This window comes from Myotis lucifugus, unplaced genomic scaffold (assembly GCF_000147115.1).
Source record: "Myotis lucifugus unplaced genomic scaffold, Myoluc2.0 scaffold_151, whole genome shotgun sequence".
NCBI classification, from domain to species: Eukaryota; Metazoa; Chordata; class Mammalia; order Chiroptera; family Vespertilionidae; genus Myotis; species Myotis lucifugus.
In genome coordinates this window covers 2,617,208-2,640,629 of record NW_005871199.1, presented here as the reverse complement: position 1 = coordinate 2,640,629, position 23,422 = coordinate 2,617,208, and the positions used below count along the sequence as shown (strand labels likewise).

General features: G+C 37.9%; 1 protein-coding gene across 2 annotated transcripts in view; it reads left to right on the top strand.

Annotated features, from left to right (window-relative positions):
* Nucleotides 1–22,747: 22,747 nt before the first annotated feature.
* LOC111827322 (filaggrin-like) overlaps nucleotides 22,748–23,422 on the top strand; it is a 2,389-nt gene continuing 1,714 nt past the window's right edge. The window contains exons 1-2 of one of the 2 annotated variants that reach the window (XM_023759290.1): nucleotides 22,748–22,780; nucleotides 23,218–23,403. In XM_023759290.1, coding sequence (XP_023615058.1) covers nucleotides 22,777–22,780; nucleotides 23,218–23,403 — 190 coding nt within the window. In that variant the 5' untranslated portion in view covers nucleotides 22,748–22,776. Of the gene's footprint in view, nucleotides 22,781–23,217; nucleotides 23,415–23,422 lie in introns of both variants that reach the window. The other variant, XM_023759289.1, reaches the window with a different exon arrangement.

The following is a 23,422-nucleotide window of genomic DNA, read 5'->3' as shown; positions in this document are numbered from 1 at the left end:
AGCCTTGCTAAGAACTTTAGTTTTTATCTGTAAACAATTAATAATCGGCAAAGGGTTTTTTAAATCACATAATAATATATTCATTTCGAAAAGAAAGTGTGAGTATAGGGGGGCGGGTGTAAAAAGGGAAATACTAGAGGTGTGGAGACTCATTTGGAGATTACTATAATAGTCTGGGTAAAAGATGACAGAGGTTACATAGAGGACAGAAGATGGGCTAAATACAAAACAAAACATATTTCTGAAAAGATTTGTTGTTGCATGGTATATAATGTCTGAGTGAGATGAAGGTGTCTAAAATGACCTGCTAGGTTTATGGCTTGAGTCATCAAATAAACAGCAAGTTTGTAGGGGGGAAAAAAGAGACTTTGAGGAGAGTGAACTTTGTTGGTATTCTCTTTATATGGTATAAAATTTGGGTCAGGCCCAGCCAGTGTGGCTCAGCAGTTGAGCATCAACCTGTGAAACAGGAGGTCACAGAGTTCAATTCCTGGTCAGGGCACATGCCCGGGTTGTGGGCTCCATTCCCCATAGGGGCCATGCAGGAGGCAGCCGATCAATGATTCTCATCATTGATGTTTCTATCTCTCCCTCTTCTTTCCTCTCTGAAATCAACAAAAATATATTTTAAAAAAGAAAAGAATTGGGTCAGGCCATTGTTCATATACAGAAACCTATATGCAAAAGTGACTAGCAGGGCATAGCTAGGCTACTGATGTGTTTCATTTGGCGAGCATACTACTGGTTTATGTTGTTTAAAATATGAATTAGTTAAAATGTTTAGAAATTAGGAGATGACACACACACACACACAAAAAAAAAATCCCTGGATTTCCATTTTCTCTTAAGTCAAATATCCAGCAATCCCGGTCACATCCCCTCTGAACAAGCAGCTGGACCTGAGTAGTTGTAATCTCACTTTGGACTGGACATGTGTGAGCCAGCACATCAGAGTTTCCATCATTTTTTAATGCCTCCCCTACACTGAAGCTGGCTTCATTCACTTAGACCTGTGGACAGACCTGGATAGTCTTAACAAAATCACTTCCCCAAATCCTCAACTTCTGTATGTAATCTTTCCTAACATTTTTCTAAGAGCATGTGCTATTCTTACAGTAAGCCCTTCTTTCACTTAAACAAAAGAAAAACATACCAATTACCCACCCCAAATGGGTTCATCGTACATTGCCTGAGGCCATAAAATCCTCTCTAATACTAAAAGGAGCACTTAAATATTAGTTTTACAAATGCCTCCTTTCATGATTGATCAAGGTATTTATTTCCCTGTTTCATACCCATTTCTGTGAAGGATAAAACAAGACATTAAAATAGGATATTTTAGGCCTCTATTGAGACACTCTGATTTTTTTTTTTTTCAGCATAGAAAATAAAACATTTTTATTTAATTTCCTTACAATGATCTAGAGGAAGAGCCTTCATGGGACAAAGCAAAAAATAAAAATAAAATAAAAGCATCAGTATGATATTCTGAATACTAAAAATGTCTTTTTCCAAGTAAATGTAAGCAATTCTTGCTAATGATTCTCATTACTCATTCATACATGTCATTTGCTGAAAGAAAAGCATATTTGAATAGTGAAAGCTACTGATGAAGCTTTTATATTTAACCAGAATGTATTTGAGGAGTACCAAAATTTTCCTAGAAACAGCACCCATGAAAAAACTTCTTTTAAAAAATATATTTTTATTGTTGATAGTAATACAGATATTTCCCATTCTCCCCCCCCCCCAAAATGAAAAAACTTCTTAAAGATGAAATATAGGTAATGCAGACATTCATTAAAATAAAGTACTAAGGAATGGAGATGACATGGTCAAAAATCTGAGGTAATTTTGAATATAGAAAATAATAGAAATACTTTTTAAAAAGTCCCTAACAAAGTAAAAATATCCATCAAAAATGGGGAAGAGTACTATATGTCAACTATAATTACAAATAATTTTTTAAAAATTAAAAATAGAATAAAATAAATGAGGAAGAGAACAGAAGTATAAGCCTATTAATCTTTTCATTTCTTACTGTAGAGAGTCAATTAACATGGCCTAAAACTATAAATCTAATTTTATTTTGGTTTTATATATTTTTTTATTGATTCATAGAGACAGAGGAAGGAAGAGGGAGAGAGAAACATCGATGTGAGAGTGGAACATTGATCAGCTGCCCCCCTACACACACACTCCTCACCAGGATCAAGCCTGCAACCCAGGCATGTGCCCTGACCAGGAATTGAACCAGCAACCCCCAGTGCATGGGATGATGCCCAGCCAACTGAGCCACACTGACCAAAGCTATAAATCTAATTTAAAAAAACTCATTTATTGCCCTGACTGGTTTGGCTCAGTGCATAGAGCGTCAGCCTGTGGACTGAAGGGTCCTGGGTTCGATTCCAGTCAAGGGCATGTACCTTGGTTGCGGGCACATCCCCAGTTGGGGGTGTGCAGGAGGCAGCTGGTTGATGTTTCCCTCTCATCGATGTTTCTAACTCTCTATCCCTTTCCCTTCCTCTCTGTAAAAAATCAATAAAATAAAATAAAATAACTCATTTATTATAATCCAAATTTCCTCTTTTCCTCTTATCCTTAAAGAATCTTATAGACATTATTAGTATGGCAAAGAAATAAAATAACTCATGTTTACACTCACAAAAAACAAAGTATAGACAGAAAGAGACTTTGGGACAACTACAGAATATGAGATCATTAGAAAGCAGAAGAAAAGGAATTTTTAAGAGGTGTTATGGTAGAGTTATAATTTAACCCTTTTTAAGTACTTTGAGAGACCCACATAGAGATAAGAAATACTTTTAAATAATTTTTGTTATACTCTGCTCCTTTAAATGACTCCATACAGAAAATAGACCAAGTGAGACATGGCAATGGATGACCTTGAGAGATTCAGAACCATGATCTTGGTCAATTTTAAAGAGATAACACAAACTTTAACAAATTGATTAAAAAGAATACTGCCAAGATTCATGATCAAAACAAATTAGTCATCTTAAATGATGCTCCAAAAAAAGTGAAGTAAAAGAAACAGGTAGAAAATCACATTCATTTGAGTGGCAGTGCAGAAAATAATAATCTACCTGGACAAAGAAACAGAACAGAATAATTCCTGCTTCAAGGACCTGAGAAATCAAGATCTTTCTAGAGAACAAAGAGAGGTCACATCAAGAAGGCTCTGTGGAGTCAACCTCATACACCAGACAAAGAGAGAGAGACTTAATTCAAGCTTAGGTAATTTTGCTGGAAGGAAGCAAAGTGTTAACACCTTAATCCCCTTGAGGATTTAGAGGTGAAAAGCATTATCTGACTATGAGTTTTCAGAGAATATAGGAAAGAAAATTCTCGGGTCATCTTGAGGATTGGGAATCAGGAACCATGGGACAAATTATGGTTAAGTCAAGATAATTTTGAGAACGGTTTGAATAGAATGCCTATAGGTGAAAAGGGCAATGCTCTAGCCCTACCCAATCAGGGAATACAGGAAAAGATCTAACTTGAGAGGAGATCCAAGCATTTATGAATGATTATAAAATGGACCTATTTTGTACAGCAGGTCTCCAAGCTTTAGTCAACATTTCTTGTCTCTAGTACAGATTTGGCTCTTGTCAGCCTTCTATTTAAAGAATATGATTGCAAGAAAATCTACTTCACTTACTGAGTGAAAAAACATTTTTTTGGAGGAGAAACCAAGATGGCAGCATAGGTAAACACCGGAAAGTGCTACGTCCAACAACAACTTCAAAAATACAACTAAAAGACAAAACGGACATCATCCAGAACTACAGGAAGGCTGGCTGAGTGGAAGTTCTACAACTAGAAGGAAAGAGAAAAGCACACTGAGACTCAGAGGATCTGCAGAAGTAAAGTGCAGAGGTACGGAGGCTAGAGCGCACGCAGAAAGGGGCTGGCACCTGAGGACACGGCTGTCTTTTTGAATCGGGAGGGAGTCACAAGCTCCCAACTGCTCTGAACTCCAGTTCCGGGAAATCTCTGGGGACCCAGGACTCATACGGGGAGAAACTGGACTGTCTGGCAGCAGGCAGGACTCGAACTTGAGGGCGGCTTTCCCTCAGAGGTGCTTGCAGCAATTACCGGGGCACTGAGACTCGGGGCCCCTTAGGGCAGGGCTGAAGATCAGCCATAGCTGCTTGCTCCGCCCTGTTGATTCCCTGAGACCCGCCCCACCCAAGCTGCTGCAGAGGCTTTTGCATATGAATGCCCTAGCCCTTTGCAATCTGAAAATTACCTAACAAATTGCAGCTGGGCAAGACAGACCCAGAACTTCCAAGAGAAGGCCCAAGTCCCCACAGCAGCTTGCATTGCTTCACAGCTGGGCCTCATCTGGGCACCTCCAAAGCCCCCAAAAAGGAAGGGGAATCTGCAGATCTCTTTGTAGCTCCTGCTGGGTAGCCTCAGGCAGAGGCTAAATTAGCACCTCCTTAGATCCAAGAGCCAGTGTACCCAGTGGTCAGAGTGGGACCATCCAGATTACAACTCCTCAGATCCATAAGGGACACACTCAGGGGGCAGACTCAGTGAGCACCAAAGCCCCACTGAAGCAAGTCTTGCCCCAGAAGGGTGTCTTCAGCACAGAAGTTCTCCCACTGCAGACACAGCTGATTCTCACAGCCAATTGGCCTGGAGTCAATTCCTCCCAGTGATAACTACAACAATCAAGGCTTAACTACAAGTGCACAAAGCCCACAAAGGGGTGCACCAAGAGTGTCCACCTCAGGTAATTGGGGAGGCTGAGTCACTGGGCCCTATAGGACACCTAGCACACAAAGCCACTCTACCAACACAGGGAAGCATAAAAAATGTGGAGACAAAGAAACAGGTCACAAATGACAGAAATGGAGGAAAGCAAACTATTGGATATAGAGTTCAAAACCACGGTTACAAGGTTTTTCAAGAATTTTCTGGAAACCGCCGATAAATTTAGTGAGACCCTGGAGGATATGAAAAAAGACCAACTAGAAATTAAGCATACACTGACTGAAATAAAGAATAATATACAGAGATCCAACAGCAGACAAGAGGATCCCAAGAATCAAGTCAAAGATTTGAAATACGAAGAAACAAAAAATACCCAACCGGAAAAGCAAAAAGAAAAAATAATCCAAAAATATGAAGATAGTGTAAGGAGCCTCCGGGACAGCTTCAAGAGTACCAATATCCGGATTATAGGGGTGCCAGAAGAAGAGAGAGGGCAAGATATTGAAAACCTATTTGAAGAAATAATGACAGAAAACTTCCCTTACCTGGTGAAAGAAATAGACTTACAAGTCCAGGAAGCGCAGAGAACCCCAAACAAAAGGAATCCAAAGAGGACCACATCAAGACACATCATCATTAAAATGCCAAGAGCAAACGACAAAGAGAGAATCTTAAAAGCAGCAAGAGAAAAAAAGTCAGTTACCTACAAGGGACTACCCATACGACTGTCAGCTGATTTCTCAACAGAAACTATGCAGGCCAGAAGAGAGTGGCAAGAAATATTCAAAGTGATGAATAGCAAGAACCTACAACCAAGATTACTTTATCCAGCAAAGCTATCATTCAGAATTGAAGGTCAGATAAAGAGCTTCACAGATAAGAAAAAGCTAAAGGAGTTCATCACCACCAAACCAGCATTATATGAAATGCTGAAAGGTATTCTTTAAGAAGAGGAAGAAGAAAAAGGTAAAGATAAAAATTATGAACAGCAAATACATATCTATCAACAAGTGAATCTAAAAATCAAGTGAAAAAAAAATCTGATGAACAGAGTAAACTGGTGAATATAATAGAACCAGGGGCATGGAAAGGGAGTGGACTGACAATTCTTGAGGGGAAAGAGGTATGGGGGTGCAGGAAGAGACTGGACAAAAATCATACATCTATGGATGAGGACAGTGGGAAGGGTAAGGGCAGAGGGTGGGGTGGGAACTGGGTGGAGGAGAGCTATGGGGGGAAAAAAGAGGAACAACTGTAATAATCTGAACAATAAAGATTTAATTAAAAATAATAATAAAAAATAAAAAAAACATTTAAAAAACAAAACAAAACTTTTTAAATTCTTTACAGTACTTAGAACCTAGAAATTAAGCACAATGACTGTGGTCAGAATGAAAGTGAACCATAGCTTTCTCCATATCTACTTTATAAATGATTTTTAATTCTTTAATGAACAATTATTTCCATAAAGAAGTGATTCTCAGACTTTTCTGTCTCAGGTATTTTTTTGCTCTTAAAAATTACTGAGGACCCCAAAGAGCTTTTGTTTATATGGATTATACCTATCACTATTTTCCATATAAGAAATTAAAACAGAAAAGTTAAAAAATATTTACTTATCTATATATATAAAAGCCTAATATGCTAAGTGTCTGACCCATCGTCAACCAGCTCAACCAGTCGCTATGATTCACACTGACCACTAGGGAGCAGATGCTCTGACCAGTAGGTTAGTTTGTGGCCAATCAGGACTGGGTGAGATAGGCCGGACACACCCTGGAGCCTTCCAGTGGTCCCTCCCTGGCTGGCTGGCCCATATCAGCCCCGACTGGGACTGGGTGAGACAGCCCTGATTGGCCCCAATCACCAGCCAGGCTGAGGGACCCCACCCGTGCACGAATTCTTGCACCGCACCTCTAGTTTAATAATAAATCCAATACATGTTAACACATTTTTTAAAATAACAGTTTATCTGCCCTGGCTGGGTGGTTCAGTTGATTGGAGCATCATCCAGACACCAAAAGGTTGCAGTTTGATTCCCAGTCAGGGCACATCCCTAGGTTGCAGGTTCGATCCTCAGTTGGGGTGGGTATGGGAGGCAACCAATCCATATTTCTCTCTCCCTTCCTCTCTCTCTAAAATCAATAAAAACATATCCTCGGGTGAGGATTTAAAAATGATAATAAAATAACTATTTTTCTATAAAAAAAAACTTAATATAAAGAGTATCACTATTTCATTTTTGCAAATCTCACTAATGTAGACGATACCTGGATTCTTGTATCTGAATTCAATCTGTTGTAATATCATGCATCTGAAAACCTCTACTATACACTTGTGAGAGAATGAGACTGAAAAAAACACACAACCCAATAATGTCTTAGTATTATTCTGAAAATAATAATACCTTTTTACTTCACATGTACCCTAAGACCACATTTTGAGATGCACTGCCATAGAACATTTTAGTGATCACTTTTAAAAGTGTAACTTGATTCTTTGTTGTTAGATTTAATAAGCTTCTAGGCCTTGGATCTCTTTTCCTTTTCTTTAGGCCTTGGATCTTCTAGATGAGACAAAGGAGGAAATATGTGGAATATGGGGCCAAATTTGGGGGGAAACTAACATTGATTGAGTGCCTGTCATTTTCCAGGTTCTGAACAGAACTTAACTCTCATTTCACTGGGTTTCAACTGGTTTTCCTAATCTCAGAGGTCAACTTTTAGAGCCTTTTCAGCCCTAATCATTAACTATTTCAAAGTTAGCCACAGTTTTCCAAGGAGCTAAAAAAACAAACAAACAAACAAAAAACACAAATCAGACTTATTTATTGGCTTAGGGATTCAAAGTTGTTGTAGTAACACTAATAAATTCCATTACATCTCTCTTTTTTAAATATCTGTTTTTGGCTTACTATGTGTAGACTGTGGTAAAGGGCTTTACGTGGATTATTCCATTTAATAATCATATTAACTTTGAGAATTAGATACTATGGTCTTCATTTAATTGTTGATGAAACTTGTTAATTATTTTGTCTTTGTGTTTGTTTTGGGGGTTTGATGAGTGGACAGAGAAGAAAGAACAGTATAAAAGAGTCTCAATGATTACCTTTAACAGAATTTCACAGCTGAAAAGGACACTGAAGATCATCTAGGTCAAACCTTTTTTTTGTTGTTATTCTTGTTTCAGACCATTTAAGCAACTCTGTTTTATCTGATATTAATTTTATTAGTGTTTACTGACATATATTTTCCATCTCTCTCTTTCTATCTTTTCTTTGTAATTTTGCTTTAGTTATGACTCTAATAAACAATATATAGTTAAATATGGGTTATTTATTTGTCCAATCTGAGTTTCTATCTATTAATAGAAAAGATTAATCATTCATTTTATCATGGAAATAAAAGCCTACAGCAAAGGGTCCAGCTGGTGTGGCTCAGTGGCTGAGCATCAACTTATGAACCAGGAGGTCACAGTTCAATTCCCAGTCAGGACACATGGCTGGGTTGCTGGCTTGATCCCCAGAGTGGGGCATGCAGGAGGCAGCCGATCAATTGTTCTCTCTCATTTTTAATGTTTTTATCTCTCTCTCCCTCTCCCTTCCTCTCTTAGATCAGTAAAAATATATTTAAAAAAAAGAATGAAGTCTGTCATTTGCAACAACATAGGTGAAACCAGAGGACATTATGCTAAATGAAATAACCAAGTCACAGAAGGACAAATACCATATGATTTCACTTATATGAGGTACCTAAAATAGTTAAACTTAGCCCAGTGGGAGTGGCTCAGTAGGGTTAGTGTCATCCTGTGCACCGAAAGGTTGCCGGTTTGATTCCCAGTCGGAGCACGTACGTTCAAGTTTGATCCCTGGTCGGGGTACAAATAGAAGGCAAGTGATTGATGTTTCTCTCACACACTAATGTTTCTCTCTCTCTCCCTTCCTCTCTCTCTAAGCATATTCGCATATCCTCAGGTAAGGACTTAAAAAATAATAAATAAATAAAATGGTCAATGGTCAAATTTACATAAGCAGAGAACAGAATCACAGTTGCCAGGGGCAGTGGAAGCAGGAAAGGGGGAGTTATTTAATAAATTATATAAAGTTTATTATGCTAGATGCTTAAGTTCTAGAGATCTGCTGTACGACATAGCACCTTTAGTTAACAATACAGTATATTGTGCACTTCAATATTTGTTAAGAGGGTAGGTGTCAAAAAAAGAAAAAAGAGAAAGTGAGTCTCATACCACACACACACACCACCACCACCACCACTACCACCACCACACCACACCAAAGGACAGAGGAAACTGGGAGATTTTATACATATCTATTATTTTGATTGTGGTGATGATATTACAGGTGTTTGCACATGTTCAAACTCATCAAATTACAGTATATACATTAAATATGCACCATTCTTAGTATATCAATTATACCTCAATAAAGCTGTTTTTAAAAACTAAAAAACAGATTATCCAGCTCAAGCTATTACAAACATTGCATTCTTCTAGAATACATTATGCAGTCAGAAAAATAGATCATTCGGGCTATCAAGGAATAAATTCTGGAAAATCAACATCATATAGCCTATAGTCTCTGATCATAATACATTAAATAATTAATAGTAAATAGCTTTTAAAAACCTGGTTCTGATATTCACCTTATGAACCCATCAGTTCCCAGACATTAGACTGTGCAACCCTTCTGGCCACACAGCTAAGCCAGGTGCGCTACTTTGGGCCCTCCCCTGATTATACTGGGGTGTGGTGTACTCAAAGTCTAAAGCGAGGTTACACCAATAATCATGGAGATTATCAATCAAACATCTGCCTAATCTACAGGGTGGAGGTGATGAGTTATGATGGACAAATAACCAGGAGGTTTGCAGAAGGAGACTAAAGTCAAAGTTGATAAAAAGTGGGTGCAGAACAGATAGAGGGGTCCTCAAGTTCTGGAAGTTTGCACTTCTCTGCGAGATTTCCATCAGGCAGAACAAATACTGACCTTCAGCAGGAGGAATTTAAGTATGGAAGTTCCCCAAAGCTCAGGAATCAGGTTCAGGTCGCCTGTGCTGCTAATCTAGCTTTGACCCCTCTCAGTTGGGATAGCAAGGTCTCTACCTGGCTCCTTGTGCCTCAGTGTCTCATGTTAGGATCTATTCTTGGTTTTTCAGTTTTTCCTACTTCCCAAGTTAAAATTCTGGCCTAAAAGATGACCCTAGGTCCTGATATTGTTGATTCCAACTCCCCATCACCTGCCCATCTAAACTCCTTTCCTAGCTTCTCCATCATTTTCTTTTTTCCCCAATAGTTTTCTTCTATCCACTTGTCACATCCTACTTTATTGAGCTTCCCCCTCTCAAAGCTGCCTGTCAAGACTCTAAACCAAGCATGTCAAACTCAAAGGCTAACACGGGCCAAATAAACGAGGCATGATTGCTCTAAACTATTGCCTCTTGTTCTTCGCCCTCCCTCAGCCCCCACTTCAATGTATCTGTGAGCTCTACTTTTGAAATGTCTGCTCCCTTCTCCAAAAGCAACACTTCTGTTTGAAACTTTATCTCTCTTCTTTTTTCAAAATGCGAGCATCCTTGAATGTATCAAAACTCAATTCACCATCCTTATTCTTAGCAAAGTTATTTTAAATAAAAATAATCTGATCCTGTCACTTTTCTACTTAAAAACTCTTCAGCTGTTAACCAATGTAAATAAGATAATATTCACTTACCATGGCTTTCAAATCCTTTCCAAAAGGCCTTTCAAATCCATCTCCTCTTCTTTCCCACACAATCCAATAAGTGCATTCTTTAGACCTCAGTTCAAATACCACCTCCTTATGATCTGTCTAAAAGAATGAATTAAAATAAAGGAGTGGAACTACATCAAACTAAACAGTTCTATGCAGCAAAAGAAATAATCAATATATTGAAAAAAGCAACCTTCGGAATAAGAGAAAATATTTACAAGCCATATATCTGATTAGGGATTAATATAAAAAGTACATAGAGAACTTATACAAGTCAATAACATAAAAGCAAATAACCCAACTTTAAAAATAGGCAAAGGATCTAAATAAACATTTTTGGGAAACCATATTAAAGGTTCCTCAAATAATTAAAAATTGTATGGCTATTCAATCCAGCAACCCCGCACCTGGGTATATATCCAAGAAAATGAAATTAATTATCTCAAAGAGATATCTTCACCCTTATGTTCATTAAAATATTATTCACAATAGGTAAGATATAGATCAACCAAAATGTCCTACAAGAGATGAATGGAGCCATAACCGGTTTGGCTCAGTGGATAGAGCGTCGGCCTGTGGACTGAAAGGTCCCAGGTTCAATTCCAGTCAAGGGCATGTACCTTGGTTGCAGGCACATCCCCAGTGGGGGGTGTGCAGGAGGCAGCTGATCGATGTTTCTGACTCTCTATCCCTCTCCCTTCCTCTCTGTGAAAAATCAATAAAATATATTTTTTTAAAAAAAATAGATGAATGGATATAGATATTGTAGGATATATTTATAACCTGGAAAGTTATTCAGCCTTAAAAAAAAAATCCTGCCTTTTGTGACAACACAGATAAGCCTGGAATTCCAAATGAATTAAGTCAGACAGAAAAAGACAAATACTGTATGGTATCACTTATATGTGGGATCTTTAAAAAAAAAGCCAATTTCATAGAAACAAAGAATAGAAATGTGGCTTGCAGGAGCTGGGGAGTAGAGGACTAGAAAAATTTAGGTCAAAGACTGTAAGTTTTCAGTTATAAGCAAAATAAGTTCTGAGGATCTAATATTAATCATGGTGACTATAGTCAATAGTATTATATTGTATACTTAAAAGTTCCTTAAAAAAATAGTTCCTGCCAGTATATTTTAAGCATTCCCACCACACAAAAAAAGTGTTAAGTATATGAGGTGATTAATTATCTCAATGTTGGTAATCACTCCACAATGTGTATCAAATCAGAACATTGTATGCTTTAAGTGTATATAATTATATCTGTCAATTATTCTTCAATAAAGCTGAGGGAAAATGTTAAAAATAGAAGAGAACGAGTTGCTTCCTCATCTGTTCTCGCATAATAATTTATAAATGCCTTTATGATAACACACATCACATTGTTTACATGTCTGCTTTCTTCATTAGATTATGAACTCTTTGAGGACAGGAAGCATGTCTTCTTCATTGATAGTCCTCTGACAAGCATGGTGACTGGTGAGAAGTTAGCTGAAAACAAATGCTTGTTTAATGAATAACTGATTCATTCATCTCTTAATACCCTGGCCTATCTCTTAATCAGAGCTTCCCTAAGATACCTGCAGAAAATGTGCCTCCAGAATACATCCTAAACTATATGTCTATAATGTCCCTAAACACAAGGGAGCAGGTAAGAAAGAGGAGTGGGAATTTATTCCAAGTTCCAAACCCTTCTGATCTTCCACATTCTCCTGTAATCACTGGCCTATTGTAGACGCTGGCTGAACAATGACATTGGTAAAATCGGTTCAGAATGACTATAATGTCCCTGCCTAGCTTGTTCTTGGATTCTTTCTTTTTTTTCAGTTACTTAATGCTGTACCACTTGTCACCAAACTCACTGTTCCTATGGGACATAGAATGGTAACTGATCCTTCTTTTACTACTGATATTAGTCTTGCTAATATGGCCACTCTAAAAATCTCACAATCTCTGTTGATAACCATTCAAAAGTAAATCATGAAGACTTTTTCCTTAACTTCCATTATTCCAGCTATTATTTTTTTTCTGTTATTGCTTTTGTTCCTAATCATTAGAAAAAAGCTTTCCTATAACACAGTTACTGCATAAATGTAACTCCCTTCACAACCTACAATGCTTCTGGCCATCTCTGCAATTGTATCAAAGGAATTCAACAAACCACCATAATTTTTAGAAAAAATAATAGCTTATTGATATAAGTACTTCCTTGAGAATGTCTTCACTATTCCAAAGATTTAGCTTTCATTGTAATTTTCTCTGTTCTGTCTGTCTCACACAAATTTTCATTGTGTGTGTGTATATCTGTGTATGTCACTTCTGCTTCTGCAGAAGCTTAAATGACGAGAGAGAGAGAGAGAGAGAGAGAGAGAGAGAGAGAGAGAGAGAGAGAAGAGGCTGAAGAAAACAGAATCTGAGGTCACTATAGGCAACTTGAAAATTTTTATTGGGATCACCATTACTTTCCTTCACTTTTGTCCAAATACATGCTCCCAGTAAACATGTCCTTGTCAGCTACTACTCCACAATTATATGATTAAACAGGAACATCAGCTATAACTATGCCAAGGAATCCATGAGAATATTCAATCTGGAAAAACTTCAACCACAAAAGAGCACCTCCCAGGAGATGACAACAACTCTTTTAGGAAATCTTTTAACCACAAAGTCCAACTCCCCTTCACTCCTACAGCCTCAGTCACACATCTCAAAGGGCTGATCCCTTAAACTAGGACAGCCTGACCCACATCAGCAGCCCAGAGGCATTATGGCAACATCACGCCTTTCCAACAATTGAACAAAATACTAGGGATGAACAATTGAATGACTGAAATTGAAATCCTATAATTGGTGATTTGTCAATAACTACTGACTTTGTGGAGTTTTCTTCATTCCTAAGCCAATCCTGACAGACACAATATGTAAATGCAAACACCAAAACACATCTGAAACCATTTCATTGTCTCATAGCAATGAAATGAAGAATAGATTCTCTCTGAGGATAGAGAAGATGCATCTCCAAGTTCACTATTCAATGAACACTAATTTTAAAGGCTTAAAGAAAAAACACTTTGGGATGCTGAATGTAAAAAGCTAAAATGCCAGAGGGATCAGCTCCGTTGGCAAGAAGTAGGGCATTGAAACCCAAAGGCTGTCCAGTTCATACTATGAAATACAATCGATAGTCCTGTTTCCCTACAGTTACTAACCTGCACTGGACAAAGAGCCATCTGAGCTGAGCTGAATCAAGATATTTACTTGAGGGTTGGTGAACACACAATATACAGATTATGTATTATAGACTGTACACCTGAAACCGATATAATTTCATTAACCAATGTCACCCCAATAAATTCAATTAAAACATAGATTTACTTGGATCTTAGAATTACAGCTCTCAGGTTGAAACAGGGACTTATCAGACTTCCACCCAATATTCCTCTACTTAACTCCCCTCCAAAATATCCCCATCTCATCTCCAAGTAACTGATATAACCTGGTGTGATGCATAGAGGATTTGGAAAGAAAAGTCCTGGGTTGGAGGCCTGGGTCCCAATGCTTAGATTTATCAGTCATACAACACTAGACCTACTTGTCTTCAACTACAATATGAGGAGACTAGACTAGTTAATTGCTAACATCTCATCCAGTTCAAGATCCTCTAGGCAGTGACAGAGAACGAACTAGCTCCAAAGATAATGATTTTCATGTTTGGACAATTCTGATATTAAAAAATTCTTCCTTGTACAAAGCCAAAATATGCCTCCAATGGGTTCTATCCATTTATCTGAGTTTTTGATACAACTCAAGTATAATCTCTCTTCCATATAACCGCCACTCATATAATGAAGACAGATATCCATCTCCTATCTACCTGCTTTTCACTTGGTTCCTTCATCTACCTAATCATCCTCCTTACTTTACTCAGAATACGTAACAACTGTCCACATCCCTATTGAAAAGTGGCCATCAGACCTGAACAAACAGTCAGAGAAACAAGCTGACAAATGCCAAGAGAACAACACTGCCACTTATGTCGTTCTGGCTAATACATCTTTTAATGCAACCCAAATCAGCATTACCTTTTCGGCTACTACATCACACTGTCACTGTCACCATACCCTTTTTGACTCATGAGTTCTTCCCAGTCGTTATGATGTTGAATTTAGCAAAGTCAGAATTTTACTTTCATTTCTGTAAAATTCATTTTATGAAATTTGAGCTATTTGGTGAGAAAAGCTGACATCTTCTCAAATCCTCAGTCTATCCTAAGAAATTTTGCCATCTGTTGACATTTTCATCCAAGTTATTGATAAAATATAATGATCATAACGTGGTCAACAAAACAGTCCTGAAACAGACTCTTAGAGACTGCCCTCCATAATAACATAAATATGCAAGATTTGGATCTTCAGGCCATCAAAAGGTTAGATCCCAGTTTACTCCTTCCTTGCCACTCTCTGGACTCCACTTTTCTCAGCTCACTCACTCTCCCTGGTCTTTTCTTTCTGCTGCTTCTGCAATAATACCCACAGATAAGAATGCCCAGGACTTGGGGCACTTTGAGAGAAACAATGTTTTAAACAGTAAACATATAAAGAAAAATAACAAATAAAAAGAGTAGTCCACACCCAGTACAACGTGATGTCGTGGAAATAGTGTGGGAGTTGGAATCAGAAGACCTGGAATTGATCCTAGTTTTGTAACTTACTCACTGGGTAACCTAGGGCATCATATTCCTATCAGTTTCCTCATCTCAAAAATAGGGATGATAATGATGACCTCATGATATTGTTCTGAACATTAGAAGCAATATGTGCAAAATCTTAGTACATTATTGGCACATACTAGGCATGAAACATCATACTGTTGTTATTATTACAGCATGGTGAGAGAGAGACAAAAACACAATAGCTACATGCACACAAAGACAATTAAAACCAAGAGGAGGAGAAAATGAAGATCTGTGTTCTGTGAATGTTAATTAATGTTCCACAAAAGAAAGAAGTCATGGTCAAATAAAGTTAGAAATGAGAATATTAAACAAAGTTTTTAAAACCCCAAACATTTTTCTATCTCATTGGCTCTAAATAAGATAATCTACAAACTTGCGTTTCTTATCTGATCATGTCCTAAGAATTGTTATAGGGTCCTAGCACACTAAAGATGATTGCGACCCAGGCAATACAGAGTAAGAAGAAACACAATTTGGGAGGTGGGGTGCAGGCACATAAGCAAATAATTAAAATAAAACATTACCGGTGCTACAAGAGAGATAAATACATAATACTGTATATGAGGGAATAGCATTCTATTTGTAGATATCAGGTAAGGCTTTATGAAGAAGATGATGCATCTTCAAAGATGAAGAGAAGGTAAGGTTGAGGGACTGTCCAGTTAGTAAGGACAGCATTCAGAGATTGTGAACAGTGGTGGACCACAAAAGGTTCATCCAAGGAATTTTTTAAATATATTTTATTGATTTTTTACAGAGAGGAAGGAAGTGGGATAGAGAGAGTCAGAAACATCGATGAGAGAGAAACATCGATCAGCTGCCTCCTGCACACTCCCTACTGGGTATGTGCCCGCAACCAAGGTACATGCCCTTGACCAGAATCGAACCTGGGACCCTTAAGTCCACAGGCCGACACTCTATCTGCTGAGCCAAAGCGGTCAGGCCATCCAAGGAATTTTAATCAGTCTAGAGTGTCTTTCACATAAAATAGAGGTGATAAGATAAGCAGCTAGTATCTACAGATTTGTACCTATTGTGAAGGAGCTTGTATGGCAGTAAAGGAGTTTGGAATTCTATAGGCAAGGAGAAGCCATGGAGGGAATGACAGGATAATATTAGTTGATTCAGGCAGCCTATTCGTAGAGGGGCTAGTTGTGACACTGTTCACAAATACTCAGTTAAAAGATGGTGAGGTCCAGAATTAAAATTGCAGCACTGGATATAGGGAATAGGCCCACATACAAAGAATATAAGGCTAGGTACAGTTTACATGATGTGACATGTTTATGGAGGAAAAGAATGGGGAGTAGTAAAAAATTACTTTGTGTAGCTTGAGGAAATCAGTGGATGGGGATGTAATTAACCAACATGTGGACATCTGTAAGAAGTACATTTTGTTATAGGGCATGATAATAAGTTCAGATTTAAACACTAAGGACAGAGGTAACAAGACACATTCAAATAGAGATGTAAGGTCCGACATGGTCTGGAAACCAAGAGTAAGGTCAAAATAGGAGTCTCCTGGATATTTTTGAGAATAAATGAAAAATAAAAGCATGCTTTAACCCAGAGGAAGAAGATGTGGAACATGTCTCTGATACACCAATGTGATAAGCTTGAAAACAATGTAAAATAGACGAATGATTCTTGCCTGATAAACTCATGCTAGATCCTAGTGCTTACCACTTATAACCCAAAAGCTCATTGTCTTGCTCTCTTTAGAAAAGACAAAATTAAATTTGCCTCTTTTCTCTCCCTTCATCATAATTTCTAGATGAACATTCATCCCATGGTAAGTTCTCCCAGTATCCAGCAATGGAATTCATTAATAAAAAGGGACATGCAGCCTGATCGGAGTTGCTCAGTTGGTTGACCATGGTCCTGTGTATTGGAAGGTTGCCGGTTTGGTTCCCAGTCAGGGAATATACCTGGGATGCAGGTTCAATTCCCAGTTGGGGAGTGTATGGAAGGCAACCAATCGATGTTTCTCTCTCTCTCTCTCTCTCTCTCTCTCTCTCTCTCTCTCTCTCTCTCTAAGCATGTCCTTGGATGAGGATTTTTTTTAATGCAGGTAGGTGCTTGTGATGTCTTCCTACCATAAATTAAAGTTTTCCATAAATGCATATTCTATCCCTTTAAGGACAAGAATAAGATAGTGCATTTATCAATAGATATTTACCAAGCACCTACCAAGTCAATTTTTAAAAAGTAAGTGTGAACCCTGCACACAAAGAATCTATGATAGCTAAAGGAAACCTTCCATAAATTCTCCAATATATGGGGTTCCTATAATTTTGGAACTTAAGCAAGTACAGATGAGTACGTGAGGAAGTTAAGAAGTAAACACATGTCAGTAGAGAAATAGAGGTGGAGATATGGGTGGATCTGGGTTTGGTTAGAAATGAATCAGACCAACCCACAGAGGATGGCTCCTCCTTGGACAGGCCATCTATAAAAAGGTTATTATCACAGACTTCAGCACCCAGCAAGCTCCTTCTGGCTACATTCTACGTGCTCTTCTGGTGAAGTAAGTAAGAGGGAATGCACCTAGCTTTGCCTACTTGGTGGCAAGGTAGAATTCTGGATGTTCTTGTACTCCAAGGCAAAAAGTTCTGGGTGTGGGACAAGCATGTCAAACTCAAGGGCCAACATGGGCCAAATAAACCAGGCATGCAGCCTGCAGGCTGAGAGTTTGATTTGCTTAGTGTACGGGGTTCTTTACCTTTGGTGGAGCTGTTACTAAAAGTTTATTTCAATACAGAGGAAAAATAAGGGCATACATTTTTTCTATGAGGCTACTTAGTATTCTCTTGATATTGTTGTAGTTTCCATTTATTCATTCATTCAACAAATATATATTAACTACCTTATATTTGCCAAGTGCTGCTGTTAACTGATTATGCAACAGTGAACAAGATAATCTCCCTACTCTTAAGAGGTTACATTTTAGTAGGAGAAGACTTTCAGTAAATGATGAATAAGTAAAATTTCACAGAGTAAGAAAAATAATGAAGAAAATAAGTGAGTGATGAGGTAGAATAGTAAGAGGAGAGAACTTTAGATGCAGGAAAAGAATGGCCAGGAAATACCTCTCTAGCAAATCATCTTTTGAGCTGAGATCTAAAGACAAAAAGAACCAGTCAAGGCAAGGGGCAAGATTTTAAAGCAGAAGTAAACTATTTTGAAGAAAAAAAGAAGCTGGTGTGCCTCGAGTATATTTAACTAGAGGAACAGGGAGTATATGGTGATGTGAGAAAGACAGACTGGGATAGACCATATAAGAAGGAGCATAGCAGAGTTTGTACATCATTTTAAATATATGAGAAGTCATTGACTGGGGCAGTAACACAATTGAGGGCATGTCTTAAAAATATCATTCTGGGCTGCTAAGTGGAAAAAGGGATAATAAGACCACAAGAGTCAGAGCAGAGAGATGGATGGGCTGTAGTTTTAGGTAAGAGATGATGGTATTAATAGAAATGGTGAGAAAAAAATCTTTGCTAGAGCCAAAATCTAGTTGTTATCCCCATCTTTTTTCACCATCTACCCACCTCCCTCCCCTTTGGCAATTATCAGCTTGTTCTCTGTATCTATGGATCTGTTTCTGTTTGGTTTGGTTTATTCATTTGTTTTTTGTTTTTTTAGCTCGCACAAATAAGTGAAATCATATGGTATTTATCTTTCTCTGTCTGACATATATTACTTGGCAAAATTACCCTCTAAATCCATTCCTATTGTTGAAAATGGCAAGATTTCATTCTTTTTTTATTGCTGATAAATATTTCATTATATATCTGTACCACATATGCTTTATCCATTCATTGATCAATAGACACCTTGCTTGCTTCCATATTTTCTTGGCTATTGTAAATAATGCTGCAATGAACAGAAGGGTGCATATATCTTTTAGAAGTAATGTTTTTGTTTTCTTCAGATAAATACCCAACAGTGGTATTGCTGTGTCATATGGGAGCTCTATTTTTACTTTTTTGAGTAATTTTCATACTGTTTTCCATAGTAGATGCATTAATTTATAATCACACTAACAGTGCACAAATCTTTTCTTTTTTCCACATCCTTGCCAACACTTGTTGTTTGTTGATTTTTTGATAATAGCCATTCTGACAACAGTTGGGTGATATCTCATTGTGGTTTTGATTTACATTTCCCTGATGATATGTCTGTTGGTGTGTTGGCTGTCTGTACATGCTCTTTGGAGAAATGTCTATTCACATCATCTGCTCACTTTTTAAGTTGTAGTGCTTATTATTTTTATGTTAAGTTGTGTGAGTTCCTTATATATTTTGAATATTAACCCCTTATCATTTGTGAATATCTTCTCCCATTTAGTAAGTTATCATTTTGTTGATGGCTTCCTTCACTGTGCAAAAACGTTTTAGTTTTTATGTAGTCTAATTTGTTTATTTTTGCTTCTTTTCCCCTTTCCCACGGAGACAGATCCAAGAAAATTTTACTAAGATTGATGTCAAACAGCTCTTTATTTGTTAAATGTGTTGCATATATGCTTCCACTCTGTGGATTTCTCTTCCCTGCTTTAACAAGGATTCCTACTTTTAATGCAGTTCTATTTTTCTCTTTATGAGTTTTATTTAAAAGGTATTTTTCTACCCAAGTTCTTGAAGATATTCTCCTATGTTACCTTCTTTTACTTTTACATGTAAGATCCACCTGAGAACTAATTTCTTTTTCTTATGGAAATCCAATGAACTCAGCACCATCACCTTTGTCATAAATCAAATGTCCAGAGTGATATATGTCTGATTTTGGACTACATTACCTTTCGCTGATCCATTTGTTCAGCTTTCCACTGATGCCATGCTGTCTTCCTTTATAATACACTTTGACATCTAGTACTAGTATGTCCACAAAGTCTGTCTTCATCAAAGTTGTCTTGGTTCATCTTGGCTCTCATATAAATTTTAGAAATTACTTTATCAATATTTACTTTTAAGACTTCAGAGGGCCCAGCCGGCGTGTCTCAGTGGTTGAGCATCGACCTATGAACCAGGAGGTCACGGTTCAATTCTCTGTCAGGGTGTATGCCCAGGTTGCAGCTCAATCCCCAGTATGGAACATGCAGAAGGCAGCCAATCAATGATTCTCTCTCATCACTGATGTTTCTATCTCTCTCTACTTCTTTGAAATCAATAAAAAAATATTTTTTAAAAATTATTTTTTAAAAAAGAAAATGTGACTTCTCCAGAGATGTCACATAAAAAAAACACCTTCAGATGTTCTGAATGGGATTTTATTACATCTATATGTGAATTTACAGTGACATCTTAACAACACTGAGATTATGAACAAAGCATAATTTTCCACTTATTTAAATACTTTACAATTTGTTGAAAATTGCTTTATGAACCAGCATACAGTAAATTTTAAAATGTTTCATGGTTATTTCAAAAGGATGTGTATTCTAGATTTGTTAGGCGGAGTGTTCAATATGTTAATGTTTTTAATTAATAATTTTGTGGAAATCTATATCATTACAATTTTTGTTCTTTTGTTTTATCAGTTGCTGAGAGAGGTGTGTTTACCTACTTTGATTATAGATTTGTCTAGTTCTTTTTATAATTCCATCAGTTTTTGTTTTATGTCTTTTGAGACTATGTTATTAGGTACATATCAACTTAGATTTTTTATATCTTCCTAATAAATTGACCTTTGATTGGTATGAAATATTCCCCTAGTAATGCTTTTTGCCTTAAAGTCTACTCTACAAATATTAACATAGTAACAACAGATTTTAATGTTTAATACTATCCTTTTCTATCCTCTTACTTTCAACTATTGTCATATTTAATGTGTGTCTCTTATAGGCAGCATACTGTTTTTTTAAATGCTAGACTGACAAACTTTGTTTTTAAATGAGTATTTAGTCCATTTATATTCATTGTTATTACTGTACTATTGGATTTAAATTTAGCATATAATTAGTTGGTTTCTATTATCTCACTTGTTTTACTTTCCTTTTCTCTTCTTGACTTTTTTGGATGAATTAAGTATTTGTTAGTTAATTTTCCACATACTAGATTATTAATTACATATTTCCTTACTCTTATTTTTATGCTTGCCCTAGAAAAAACAGTATCTGTCCTCGAGTTACTGAGTATATTAAAAAATACTTTAACCAAACTCAAACATTCAAGTATCCTACAATACTTGGACTCCATTTACCCGCTCTAGCCTTATCTGATACTAGAGGCCCGGTGCATGAAATTCATGCACTGGGGTGGAAGGTCCATCAGCCCGGCCTGTGCCCTCTCACAATCTGGGACCCCTCGGGGGATGTCTGACTTAGGCTGGGAATCAGGCCTAAGCTGACAGTCAGACATCCCTCTCGCAGTTGGGGGTCCCTCTCACAGTCTGGGACTCCTTGTTCCTTACCACCCACTTACTTGCTACTCCTTACTGCTCAGCTCGCTGTTCCTTAGCACTGTTACAGAGGCAGGAGAGGCTCCTGCCACCACCTCTGCGCTTGCCGGCTGTGAGCCCAGCTTCTGGCTGAGCGGCGCTCCCCCTGTGGGAGTGCACTGACCACCAGGGGGCAGCTCCTGAGTGTCTGCCCCCTGGTGGTCAGTGCTCATCATAGTGACCATTCATTCCACCATTCAGTTGATTTGCATATTAGGGTTTTATTATATAGGACTGTTATGTATCTGAGTTCTATCAATCCTAAATCCTGAAAGATATGATGCTGCTGCTGATGATTTTATGCAATCATTATCCATTTTTATTTCCCCACACATTTGCTCTTTTACTTTTTCTTCATTCTTTCTGCCTTGCTGAGCTTTCAACTAGGATCATCCTATATAATAAAAGGGAAATGTGAAAATTGACCCTAACAGCGGAACGACCGTGAACAACCAGTCGGTATAACACACACTGACCATCAGGAGGCAGACGCTCAACGCAGGAGCTGCCCCCTGGTGGTCAGTGCGCTCCCTCAAGGGGAGCTCCGCTCAGCCACAAGCTGGGCTAATGGCTTCAAGTGCAACAGCAGTGGCAGGAGCCTCTCCTGCCTCCGTGGCAGCACTAAGGATGCCCATGTTAGATACATTGCACAACTCCCTTTATCTCAAAGTCTTCAACTAATCAATAAGGTTAGTTCCTTCCTGGTTTTCCATTTTAAACCCAAATATTTCCTTTACCACAAAATTTCTAATTGGTCTAAAATATTTCCAAAACTCTATATGCCATGCTATTTCTTAAGTGGCAAAGTAAAAGCCAGTCAACAAAAATTTTTTTATAGTATGGAAAAGCCATTAAAGTCATACCATGCAATTGTAACCATCATGAATTGTTAGGGAAAAGAAAAAGAATGTTCAATTAGAGTCTCAGTCACTTGGCTTTCAGGAAATTATCTCTCTAATCAATTAGCAAATTTGCTTCTAGAGAATTGATTTTTCAGCAAATTGGTATGAGTAAATTCTGCTGCTTTTGATCAGTGGCTTCCTACTATCCTACTATGGGCAAGAAGGATGGTCTTATCCAGCCCCATGACAGGGCTGGATCCAGTTCCGCACACCACCATGGGTCTACCCATGACCAGTCAGGACACAGTTCTGGACACTCTGGTACCCATCGAGGGCAGCAAGCCCAGCATGGGCACTCTGAGCACACCCAGGGACACTCAGACTCTGATGCCAGAAGAAGACAGGGATCTAGTCATGGACGGTCTGCAGACACCATATAACAGTGAGGTCTATGAGACTATCTAAATCCTGCTATAAGTAGGTTCATGAACAAGAAATAGACAGGTTTCATAATTCATTCAAACTCTCTCTTGATTTTCACTATGCACATAGTAAAGCTAAGTTTTCATAGTTAACTTCCATTTTAAAAGATGAACTTTAGGAGATAATGTAGGTTTAAAATGTGAAAAGTCACAATAATAATTGATATGACCTAAAAAAAATAGTACAAGAAAAGTAAACTTTTATTTCTTCTTTCTAGGTTCACCTATATCATGGGTCTACCCATGACCAGTCAGGACACGGTTCTGGACACTCTGGTACCCATCGAGGGCAGCAAGCCCAGCATGGGCACTCTGAGCACTCCCAGGGACACTCAGGCTCTCATGCCAGCGGAAGACAGGGATCTAGTCGTGGACGGTCTGCAGACACCTCTAGACAATCAGGCTCACATCATGCAGAGACATCCTCTCGAGGACACCAC